General features: G+C 43.7%; 1 protein-coding gene across 2 annotated transcripts; it reads left to right on the forward strand.

Moving 5' to 3' along the window:
- Positions 1 to 1,312: 1,312 nt before the first annotated feature.
- Positions 1,313 to 11,500, forward strand: tp53 (tumor protein p53). 2 transcript variants are annotated; one of them, XM_056300065.1, is made up of 11 exons: positions 1,313 to 1,402; positions 2,227 to 2,405; positions 2,909 to 2,951; positions 3,106 to 3,288; positions 4,164 to 4,338; positions 4,601 to 4,713; positions 5,840 to 5,949; positions 6,246 to 6,370; positions 6,466 to 6,554; positions 8,185 to 8,255; positions 10,885 to 11,500. In XM_056300065.1, the coding sequence occupies exons 2-11, from the start codon at positions 2,296 to 2,298 to the stop codon at positions 10,955 to 10,957; spliced, it is 1,092 nt and encodes a 363-aa protein (XP_056156040.1). In that variant the 5' UTR covers positions 1,313 to 1,402; positions 2,227 to 2,295; the 3' UTR covers positions 10,958 to 11,500. The 2 variants fall into 2 exon arrangements, with proteins under 2 accessions (XP_056156040.1, XP_056156041.1); XM_056300066.1 differs by lacking the exon at positions 1,313 to 1,402 and adding an exon at positions 1,423 to 1,563.
- The last annotated feature ends 291 nt before the right edge of the window (positions 11,501 to 11,791 follow it).

An 11,791-nucleotide genomic window follows, 5' to 3' on the forward strand; every position in this document is an offset into this window, starting at 1 on the left:
CATGTCACTTATTTATGACGTATTTTGGTCGCGTCTAAGAGTCTAAGTTTGATTTTTGATTATTGCCAACATGTCTGGTTACAGACGCACCATGACAACCACCGAGGCTTTGCAGTATTTACAGGCGTTGGACAGCCGCCATTTTAAATTGTTTGAAAAAAATGGTATTACAAAGTTGTGTGTGTAAGATGTTAATTTTGGTGTCAGTTTCATAACAGACATACTAACGTATATAATGCATATTTGGGTATTTATCTTGACAGAATCTACTACTACTTTCGGCTGTTCCCGTTAGGGGCGTCACAGCGGATCGTCGGTTTCCATCTCTCCCTGTCCTCTGCATCTTCCTCTGTCACACCAGCCACCTGCATGTCCTTCCTCACCACATCCATAAACCTCCTCTTTGACCTTCCTCTTTTCCTCTTCCCTGGCAGCTCCATATTCAGCGTCCTTCTCCCAATATACCCAGCATCTCTCCTCCACACATGTCCAAGCCATCTCAATCTTGCCTCTCTTGCTTTGTCTCCAAACCGTCCAATCTGACCTGTCCCTCTATAATGTACTCAATCCTGTCCTTCACCACTCCCAATGAAAATCTTAGCATCTTCAAATCTGCCACCTCCAGCTCCACCTTGTGTCTTTTGGTCAGTGCCACTGTCTCCAAACCATATAACACAGCTGCTCTCAGAACCATCTTGTAAAACTTCCCTTTAACTCTTGCTGGTACCCTTCTGTCGCAAATCACTCCTGACACTCTTCCCCTCCCTGCCTCCACTCTCTTCTTCGCCTCTCTTCTGCACTCCCCGTTACTTTGGACAGTTGACCCCAAGTATTTAAACTCATATAAAATGCAATTTGTTTGATATGCCTTCGTCACCTCTACTCCTTGCACCATTTATCTGGCCAGAATATAGTTTAAAAACCGCGGTTTGTCGACAATTCTGTGCATGTCGTTGACATTTATCCACGGCAAATCTCGCAGGCGTCGCAAAAAATACGCCGTTGTCAGCGGTGGCACGCGCCAACAAAAAGAAACTGGTGTGACCGCTGCAGTAGAAACCGGAAGTCAGCGGACTGCGGTTATGCACGGAGCTTGCAGGTCGACGTTAAATGGCGTCTGCGAAACGAATGAATATGTAAAATAACGGAATGAATTAACGTCGCGCTAATTCGGTTTAAAAAAAACGTGCAATTTACGCCGTTTCTGATTGGAGGGGCCTGACGTCGCGCAGGCGCATCACCTCCCCCTCAAGTCTTCCGGAAATCCCCGACAAAACAACAACGTGCTCCTGTCGTCCTTAAAAGCTTTTCGTTTCACCTCCGTCCCGAGCCTCGGTTGCCTTCATAGGCCGCTGTGACTCGGCGATCTCCTTGACGGCGCGCATGCCCCCCCCAAGACAAGGTTGCTGTCTTATTCGCGGGAGTCGTTCAAATTTCATGTTTTTTTTTTGAGAAAAAAAAACTTTATTTGTCCGATCGAAAAGTTTTAATAGACAGTCGGAAGGTCCACGACAGAAGGATAACACTAAGCTAGCTAGGCTAAGCGATATGGTAACCTGCTTGGTACGGTCTTTACGACGGATGGGATACTATTCTTTAGTTTGCCTTGCTGTTAAAAACGCTATTAGCGAAATTTAATAAGACTTGTCAATTAATGCGCCTCGACGGTTGAATCTCGCACATTTGACTAGATGTATTGTCACGACCACCGGAAAACGGACGCTTCTCATTCACCCAGGCCAACCCTGTGCAAACTACCGTCGAGTTTGCTCCGCTATTGATCAGTTGGTCTGATTGTTTAAAGACAAACAAATAACTTCCGACAGATTTTATCGACTTTTAACTTCTCATTGTCCTTTGAAGATGGCTTAAGCACCAATCGTTAGCCTGGCTTGGCCTTAACAAGCTAACGGAGGCCGAAGGCCTACTTCTAGACCCGCTCCAATTTTGAATGAGACAGATTTAAGTTTTTCCTTTCTTATTGAAGGCTATCACGGCTCGGTTGACGTCATCCACACCATATTTTCAACCATACTTTTTTGTTTTCATTATGTAGACTGGTTTCAAGTTTATTTAATATTACACCTTTTATGAACCAAATTATTATTTTTTTTTTACTTTTGTTTCGTCTGATGACTATTTTTTAGAGTTGCACATGGGCGCATATCTGTTCCCAGTGGAAATGTCTGGCATACCTTTCTAATCAAAAGTTTCCCTTCCTCCTAGATCCCACAAACCGTACTGCATCTTCTTCGCTTGCACGTTCGCCTGTAGTCCTTTTTCTCTCAGCAAGTGATGGAGGTGAATGAGGGATACAGGATGGAGCAGCAGGCTTATGATGATCTGTCCCTGAGTCAGAGTCTCCCTCTTAGTCAGGACTCGTTCAAGCAGCTGTGGGACACCTTGTGAGTTATTTACGTTTACTCAGCTGTCAGACCCATTTATCCAAAACTACTTACAGTAGAGTCAGCAACCAGCAGATAAAATTGAATGGTACCAGTTAGCATCAATGCATCTCAAGTTGAAAGCATTTAGTATTAACTGCACCTTAAAGCATTAAGAGGTGGTGAAGAAGAGAAAGTACAAATTGGATGCGCATTGCCATGAGTCAGAAAATGGTCAAATTTGCCATCAAGTGAGAGAAGAGGGCTCAACAGTAGACGGTAGTAGTTATGGTGTTTGCACAATTGTAACAAGTGCCAATTCATTGCCAAGTGCCACTGGAGACCATTTAAAGGTTAAGAGAGGTTTTTAATCTTAAGTCAACAGGAGCGCCAAAGAGGTAGATGCACTTTGGGGGAGGAAGTAGAAATTTTTTAAGTGTTTCAAATAATTTCACAATCTGTCGTTTTTATGGGAAAACCACATATTCATAACTGATATTTTTTTTTTCCCCCATTGATAATAGTTCAGGTCACAGCAGCTGGAATGCTTGCGTGGAGGATCTATCAGTAAGTTGGCTAAGCTTTGGCAATATGTAACATTGGATTGAGCCTAAATCACATGTCAATATACATGTAAATAATAGTCAGAACTCTTTTATAACCAAGGTAACATGAAATGAGTGTGTAACCTCAACTGGGGCTTTATTCCCCAACCCCACAGCTCTTACCAGACCCTAGTCTCTCACTTGGTTTTGATGAGGATGTGCTTGAGTTGCGCCCAGATGTGCTTGAGACCCAGACTCCCTCAGCCTCCACCGTGCCGACTGCCACCGACTACCCTGGGGAATATGGCTTCCAACTGCGCTTCCAGAAGTCTGGCACAGCCAAATCTGTCACCTCTACTGTGAGTTACCCTGGGATGGCCATCCCCAATAAGTGACCTCAGCAGATCTTTTCACAGCAAATACTATCTGAACATCTTAAGAGCCTCTAACTTACTCCAGCATTTGACTGTATTCTGTTTTGGACCAAAATGGTTCTGTTGCTTGATTGGTCTCAAGAGTTCTTAGCGCTTAACATTAGCATACGCAATTTCTTTTTTGATTGAGAGAAAATATTTTTTTTAGTATTTTTTTTTCCCCTTTTTGTTGCATTTAGCTTTTATCACTCCAATAGTGATATATTAAATTAATGAGAAACTGAAAACTAGGTTACCATAGTGAAGCATTCAAAGATTCATTCCCCTGGACACCTCGTGATAGTATTCAAGTAGAATCTTATTCATTGTGATGAAAGTTGAGGCCTGACTGTCAGTCACTCTGCTTGAACAGCCAGTAGCATGAAGGTTTGCATGGTAAGTCACCAGTCCTTGGGCAGTGTGATTGGTCAGTGGAGTCAGAGGTTAGGGTGGTCTGGCCTCATGCTACCACCTCCTTTGTCTGCTCAGTTGTCTGTGGGATTGTTGCAAAGTGCTGCTCTGATGTGATGGGGCATGTTCCATTTTCACCCTCCTCCAGCACAGGAAAGGTTAGAAATGGACAAATGAGAGGTATGAAAAAGATCTTTAAATTTGATGGTTATATCCTCAATGATTTTAGGTTTTCTTTTTCTCATGTGGTTTGTATACTCATCTCTTGTGGAGTTATTGAAATTAGTTATTTAAAGGCCTGCTTTTAAAACTCATACAGCTTTTTTTCAGTGACATGGGAAAAACTTTGTACAGGTCTTGACCATAAACTCATGATTGTTGCATTGTTTTCCCTATTATCTGATTTTTAGTATTCCGACCAGCTGAATAAGTTGTATTGTCAGCTGGATAAGACATGCCCTGTGGAGGTTTATGTGGCCAAAGAACCCCCACAAGGTGTCTTGCTCAGGGCCACCGCCATCTACAAGAAGACTGAGCATGTGGCCGATGTGGTTCGCCGCTGTCCCCACCACCAGAATAAGGATTGTAAGTGAAAGGTGGCTAAATATGTGCGTGAGCATGCTAGTGGAAGTTGTGCATTTGAATGTTTGTGGTTGTAGTCTGAAGAATTAAATGAGAGGCAAAAAAATTCTTTCTTTTTTTTTTTGAACTGGTAGTAAGTTAAAACTCAGTAGATGAAACTTAAATTATTTTTCTTTTTTTAAATCGACCAGTGATAGCCGTTATCACCCTCCACTATTATTATTTCAGCTTTTTTTTTTTTTCTTTCAACTTTTATGTCCTGTAGCTGTGGAACATTGCAGCCATTTGATCCGGCTGGAGGGCACTCAAAGAGCCAATTACTTGGAGGACCCCCACACCAAGAGGCACAGTGTTCTTGTACCATATGAGCCCCCACAGGTAATGCTGTCCCTCCTACCATGTCTGGAAGAAGATGGCGTTCATAGCCATAGTGCATAGATAGGAAATTCAAGTTTTCCTTATGTGACCAACTGTATCTTACTGATTTTAAAAACCAGGTGTTGTGGAATTTCAGGTTGTAGTGGTTCTTGAAAGGAGGTCTGGTCAACCCCATAAGGGTCCTCAAAGGGGCCCCTGGAATTATTATTATTGTAACACCCAGGGTGTTGCCTTTTTTCTGTCATGTCTTTTTCAGTGCACACCACTCAGCAACTCCTGCTGATATTTACTAGTCACATGCATTTCAAGGAGGCTTAACTTGGTTGTGGCTAGATGGGGTACAGCCATGGCAAAATCTCGCTGGGTGTATTTCATTGCTATGGCGCTAGCTAGCCTAGCTAACCTCCTGAGAGACATGGCGGCAAATTCAGAAGAACCCCACAAAGGCTATTTTCACAGTTTCCTTTCGCATAGATCTTTTGAGAGTATTTAAAAAATAAATAAATATGAGGACACACTGACAAAATTTGTGTGTGCAGATAATGGGTGGTAATCAATGTAGGACTGTTTTACTTCGAAAGACCACACTAGGCATGTAACTTTAGCGGACAAATGTTTGGTTATACGGTGTCCATGCACTGGTGATGAATCTGATGCATTGTAGTTTATTTCCCACCCCTCATGTCTGGCGGAGCGTAGCAAACGCGATTACTTAATGGGGATAAATGCACAGAATTAACATTTTGAATATGTTATTGCTGTGAATAAATAGCTACAGTGTCGCAGGCACTAGCTACCGTTTTATGTAGACTTGGCTGGCTTGCTAGCATTGGGAAGCAGTATCTACGCATAAGCAACAGGAATATTTCATTTAAAATATTACCAGTTTTTAAGTGAAATAGTTATTTTAAGTAAAACTAATCATCTGACTCATCATTCATGTGGCTTTAAAAACCAAAGCCCAAACTCGCGGTAGCTTAGGAGATTAGCTAGGCTAGCTGTCACCATAGCAACAAAATGACACCCGGCGAGATTTTGCATCACTTCCGTCTGGCTGTATCCCATCTAGCCACGACTGCTTAACTTTTACACATTGCAACTTTAAAAAAAAAAATTTCTATTGCAGCTGGGCTCTGATATTACCACGGTTCTGCTGAACTTTATGTGCAACAGCTCCTGCGTGGGGGGCATGAACCGCCGTCCCATCCTCACCATTCTCACCCTGGAGACAGCTGAGTAAGTTTCTCCTCTTTGTGAGTGGGGGAGGAAGTGCTGGTGTATCTGTTTGCTGGCAGGAGCAGGGTTTGGTATAGTGAGTATGGAGTAAGGGGATACAAATGACTCGGTTCAGTTGCCCATGTGTCTGCAGCAACTCTGTTAAAAGTGTCTGTCAGTAACTGCTGACTTGGCCATAACCTCCCAGAGAACCAGACCAGACAAACAAAAAGATAATTTAGAGTTTATATGTGGATGAGTGTGCATTTGACCTTGCAGGTTTTCTCACACTTACCCCCCCCCCCCCCCAAATTCAGTGGTCAGGTCTTGGGCCGAAGGTGCTTTGAGGTGCGCGTGTGTGCTTGTCCTGGCAGGGACCGCAAAACCGAAGAAGCAAATGCCAACAAGGCACAGAATGGCACCAAATTGGTCAAGAAAAGAAGTGAGTAATTCTGTTTTTGTTTTCCCCCTTTGCCTTTTAAACGTGTGCATCTATTGCGTCCTGTTTCCAACTGACACTGCTTCCTGTTCGTCCAGAGTTCCCACCTGTCCCAGAAGCGGCGGTCAGAAAAGCAAAGACTACCTCTGGCACAGAGGATGATGAGAAAGAGGTCTTCGTGCTCCATGTGAGTAAACACACACAAACTCAAACACACCGAGTATGGCAAACCAAGTGGTGCTGAATTTTTGTCAAATCAAATGTCTTTATTTTGAACATGCAAACTAAAAGAAAAAATGAGCAAGTGTGAATAAAACAAAACAACAAATGATAAAAATAAAACCAGAAGAATTCAACAAAAATAATTCTCAGTAGAGCAGGGGTCAGGAACCTTTTTGACTGGGAGAGCCATAAAAGCCAAATATTTCTAAATATATTTCACTGAGAGCCATATAGTATTTTTAACGTATAATAAATTAAATATGTCTTACTTTTAATGCGACTTCTGGTGCTGCATGGTGCGTATCGAAGTGCCGCTTTATATTTGACCGTTTCATCGATGCAATTTTATCATTGCATATTAGACATACCGCAGATCCTGCTCTCTCCACAAATGCAAATTCCTCTGTCCACGCAGCCTGGAATGCACGGTAATCATCGTCTTTTTTTCTTTCCGCCATCTTTTCCGTTACAAGGGTTGAAGCGGATAAACTAGTTGGCTATCTGATAAAATTGATTTCTTCGCCTTTACAATGACCCGGACATGCTCGCGAGCCATTGGTTCCCGACCCACGGGTGACCCGTGAAATTTATCTTCAAAACTAATTTCTGTTTACTTTAAAATGACACAGTAGTATTAAGAAATATCAAGTATTTTAAAATCAGTTCCAAACTGATTTTTTTTTTCAACTCAAAATTGTCTGGGAGCCATATGCCGTCACCGGAAGAGCCATATATGGCTCGCGAGCCATAGGTTCCCGACCGCTGCAGTAGAGAATCCAGCAAATACTATATGTTCGAAAAGGAGCAGGAGGAAGTTACTACTTAAAATGTCCTGCCCCCTCTTTATTGCTCAAATAATAAACTTAGTTTTTCCACACATCAGAGTGTCATTCTCAGTATCAAGCTCAGAATGACTCAACAAAAAAAAACCCAAACAAACTACTACTTTTGGCTGCTCCCGTTAGGGGTTGTCACAGCGGATCATCTGTTTCCATTTCTTCCTGTCCTCTGCATCTTCCTAGCCACCTGCATGTCCTCTCTCACCACATCCATAATAAACCTCCTCTTTTCCTCTTCCTTGGCAGCTCCATATTCAGCGTCCTTCTCCCAATATACCCAGCATCTCTCCTCCACACATGTCCAAGCCATCTCGATCTTGCCTTTCTTGCTTTGTCTCCAAACCATCCAACCTGAGCTGTCCCTCCTAATATATAATCGTTCCTAATCCTGTCCTCCTTTGTCATGCCCAAGGAAAGTCTTAGCATCTTCAACCCTGCCACCTCCTGTCTTTTCGTCAGTGCCACTGTATCCAAACCATGTAACATAGCTGGTCTCACTACCATCTTGTAAACCTTCCCTTTAACTCTTGCTGGTACCCTTCTGTCACAAATCACTCCTGACACTTTTCCACCCACTCCACCCTGCCTGCACTCTTCTGCACTCCCCGTTACTTGGGACAGTTGACCCCAAGTATTTAGACTCAAAACGCTTTTTTAAAATTCACATGTATTTAAACTATAAAAAAAAAAAAACAAGCAATAAAAATAAAGATGTCCATATACGTGACTAGACGGGTGTTTGATCTCTTTCCACAGATTCATGGACGGGAGCGCTATGAAACTCTAAAAAAGATCAATGATGGCCTGGACCTGCTGGATAAAGAGAAGTAAGCAAGCTGGACTGTCATTAAGAGTTGATTTGGACCTGTGTCTGACACGGTGTAATCTGCCTCATACATACACAAAGTCTGAACACTTATTAACCCAACAAAATACCAACATGCCTCATGAAACTCTTAATATTTTGCATACAAACCAAAGCACTATACTTTGAGCATGGCAGTTATATTCTTGTTTTGGTGGATTGGTGACGTTTACTTGACCAATCGTACAGTATTGTCAGTCTTCCATTTACTTTGCTTTGCTTTGCTTTTCTTTTCTCCCCCCCATTGGCTTTCATCTGCGTTGGCTTATTTTTAGATCTAAAAAAACCAACAACCTTGGCCTCAGGTTTTTTCTCCCACAGTTTTTTTTTCATCAATATATTACATTTTCTACAACTCCGATTACAACACGGGTGTGTGGGTGTGTATATATTAAATATACACAAACATACTCACATTCTTCATACATGAAAATTACATCTGTATACAAATTTATATATCCACACACATGCAACAACAACAAAAAATGATACTCCGTGTTACCGTCAGCTTGGTCGGGCGTCCCTACAGACACAATTGGCTGTGTCTGTGGGTGGGAAGCGGGATGTGGGTATGTGTCCTGGTTGCTGGATTAGCACCTTCTCTGGTTGGTTGGGGTGCCTGTTCAGGGGGGAAGGGGAACTGGGGGGGAATAGCGTGGTCCTCCCACGCACTACGTCCCCTGGTGAAACTCATCACTGTCAGGTGAAAAGAAGCAGCTGACAACTCCACATGTATCTGAGGAGGCATGTGGTAGTCTGCAAGCCCTTGCCGGATCAGCAGAGTGGGTGGAGTGGTGACCTGGACAACCCGAAAGAGTGGGGTGATTGGTCGGATGCAATTGGGGAGAAAAGGGGGGGGGTACTAAAAAGGCACGTTCAATGAAGCCTCTACCAGGGGTGGGCAGTCTTATCCAGAAAGGGCCAGTGTGGGTGCAGGTCTTTGTTCCAACCAAGCAATTACACACCTGTCTCCCCTAATCAAGTTCCTCAGCAAAGATTCTGCTGGTTGATTAGTGGGATCAGGTGTGTAACTGCTTGTTTAGAACAAAGACCTGCACCCACACTGGCCCTTTCAGGATAAGATTGCCCACCCCTGTTAGTCCATCCAAATTTTACACCACATTCATCTGTGTAAGTAGCTTAGACCAGTGGTCACCAACTCTGCTCCCGGAGAGCTGTCCTGCCGGTTTTCACTCCAACCCTAATTTAACACCTGATTCTACGATTACCTACTTAACCAGACCCTGATTAACTGAATCAGGTGTGTTAAATTAGGGTTGGAGTGAAAACTGGCAGGATGGTAGCTCTCGAGGGGCGGGTTTGGTGACCACTGGCTTAGACGACCATATTTTTGCAGAGGGTGCTGTTACCCTACCCCAAACTTGTTCATTAAGTGAGAATAAAGCATTGTTCTTGATATAATGTATAAATCGGCCCCACACTTTCTGAAACATCTCGCTTATTTTTAAGAGTGTATGCGATTCTTTTCTGAAGGTACACATAGTTCCTTCAACCACTGTGCAATACTTCGACTGTCCACCTTTTTCCATGTTAAAGCGATCACTCTTGATGCTTGTAAGCAATAAGTTTATAAAGATTTTTTCACTATGTTTTATATTATGCCCATCTGGATAGAGGCCAAGTAAAAGAAACTTTGGCTCAAACTATAATTTAACCGATAAAATCTTTTGCACGGTGGTGCAGGGGTTAACGCAGTCTCCTCACAGAAAGAAGGTCCTGGGTTCAAGCCCCGGAGTAGTCCAACCTTGGGAGTCGTCCTCTGTGTGGAATTTGTATGTTCTCCCTGTGTCTGCGTGGGTTTCCTCGGGGTGTTCCGGTTTCTTCCCACAGCCCAAAGACATGTAGGTCAGGTGAATTGGCTGTACTAAATTGTCCCTAGGTGTGAATGTGTGTGTGTGTGTGTGGGGGGGGGGGGGGGCTGGGCTGTGCTGGCGGCCTGTCCAGGGTGTCTCCCCACTTGCCGCCCAATGACTGCTGGGATAGGCTCCAACATCCCCGCGACCCTGAGAGCAGGATAAGCAGTTTGGATAATGAATGGATAGAAAATCTCTTGCACAGGGAGCATATGGGTGGCGTGGTGGTCTATTCCATTGCCTACCAACACAGCGATTGCTGGTTCGAATCCCCGTGTTGCCTCCGGCTTGGTCGGGTGTCCCTACAGACATAATTGGCTGTGTCTGCGAGTGAGAAGCTGGATGTGGGTATGTGTCCTGGTCGCTGCACTAGTGCCTCCTCTGGTCGGTCGGGGGGGACTAGGGGGAATAGCATGATCCTCCCACGCGCTATGTCCCCCTGGTGAAACTCCTCACTGTCAGGTGAAAAGAAGCGGCTGGTGACTCCACATGTATCGGAGGAGGCATGTGGTAGTCTGCAGCCCTCCCCCACATTGGCAGAGGGGCTGGAGCAGCGACTGGGACGGCACGGAAGAGTGGGGTAGTTGGCCAGGTGCAGTTGGGGAGGAAAAGGGAGAAGAAATTTTAAAAAAAAAGAAGCTAGCACAGTTTTTCTGAAAAGTGGCGATGGTGAGCAAGGCTGGAGACATTGAACTGTCCTGTGTGTTTCCTCTACAGCAAAGCCAGAGCCCTGGTGCCGTCCACTGGGAAGAGGCTGATGCGGAAGGGAGACAAGAGCGACAGCGACTGATGGGGAGCGTGTTAAAGATTATCCAAACAAAAAAAAAAAAAAACTGGTTCTTTAATTTGTGTTCAGTTCTGACAACTTTACTCATTTTTGTATGTCCTGACACACAGCCCCTTTTTATAAGTTTGAACCGTCTACTTTGTGTTACATGTTTCGTCTCCATCTGTTGTGTTCTAGTGGTTTTTGGTGCCAGGTTTTGGCAAGTTGGACTAATATGTTGTATATTGCTTTCCGTCAGTACTTTTGCTCATCATGTAAGCATCGTTCTAAAAGCTGAAAGAAACCACTTTTGTTTTTTTTATACTGCCAAAAGATTCGCATATGCATTTCTTGTTCGTTTTTTTTTTACTTGTTTCTATAGATAAATATTTTCTTGCAAGCTTAGTTTTTTTGTACGAGTATCTTTCTATATCGTTTTTTTGTTTATTTTTTCATGTTCCTAACTTTTTGTATATCAGGTTTTTGTACCCATTTAAAATGGTGGTGCTGTTGGCATCTGTTCAATATGTTTGTCAAAAAAATAGATTAAAATAAATGGGATGCAAAAATGGCCGCTGCAGGTTTTGTTTGTTCACGCTCCCTTTCCTGCGTTTAATGACGTCATTTTATTTCCGGTTCGAGAGAGTCGTGTCCGCGCCAGAGGACGGCCCTTCAGTGATGTCTGCGTGTTTTCATAACCGTTGCACACATCTCTGCCCTGTGCGTCCTGTGTTGATGCTTTGCATGGTGTTGGGGGCGTGATGCAAAGCAGGACGGAGTCTAAAACAAAACTAACCCCCCCCCCCCCCCCCGATGAATGGAGCCTTGTCTCCACAGTCAAATGTGTCCTAAACCCCT

Source organism: Lampris incognitus, chromosome 20 (genome assembly GCF_029633865.1).
Source record: "Lampris incognitus isolate fLamInc1 chromosome 20, fLamInc1.hap2, whole genome shotgun sequence".
Lineage (NCBI taxonomy): Eukaryota > Metazoa > Chordata > Actinopteri > Lampriformes > Lampridae > Lampris > Lampris incognitus.

What these genes read in the sequence shown, in the direction of transcription:
- tp53 (XM_056300065.1), top strand. Translation starts at nt 2,296, where the DNA reads ATGGAGGTGAATGAGGGATACAGGATGGAGCAGCAGGCTTATGATGAT. An exon ending in CTTGCGTGGAGGATCTATCA is followed by an intron (nt 2,952 to 3,105) that starts GTAAGTTGGCTA and finishes CCAACCCCACAG; the next exon opens with CTCTTACCAGACCCTAGTCT. An exon ending in CCACCACCAGAATAAGGATT is followed by an intron (nt 4,339 to 4,600) that starts GTAAGTGAAAGG and finishes TATGTCCTGTAG; the next exon opens with CTGTGGAACATTGCAGCCAT.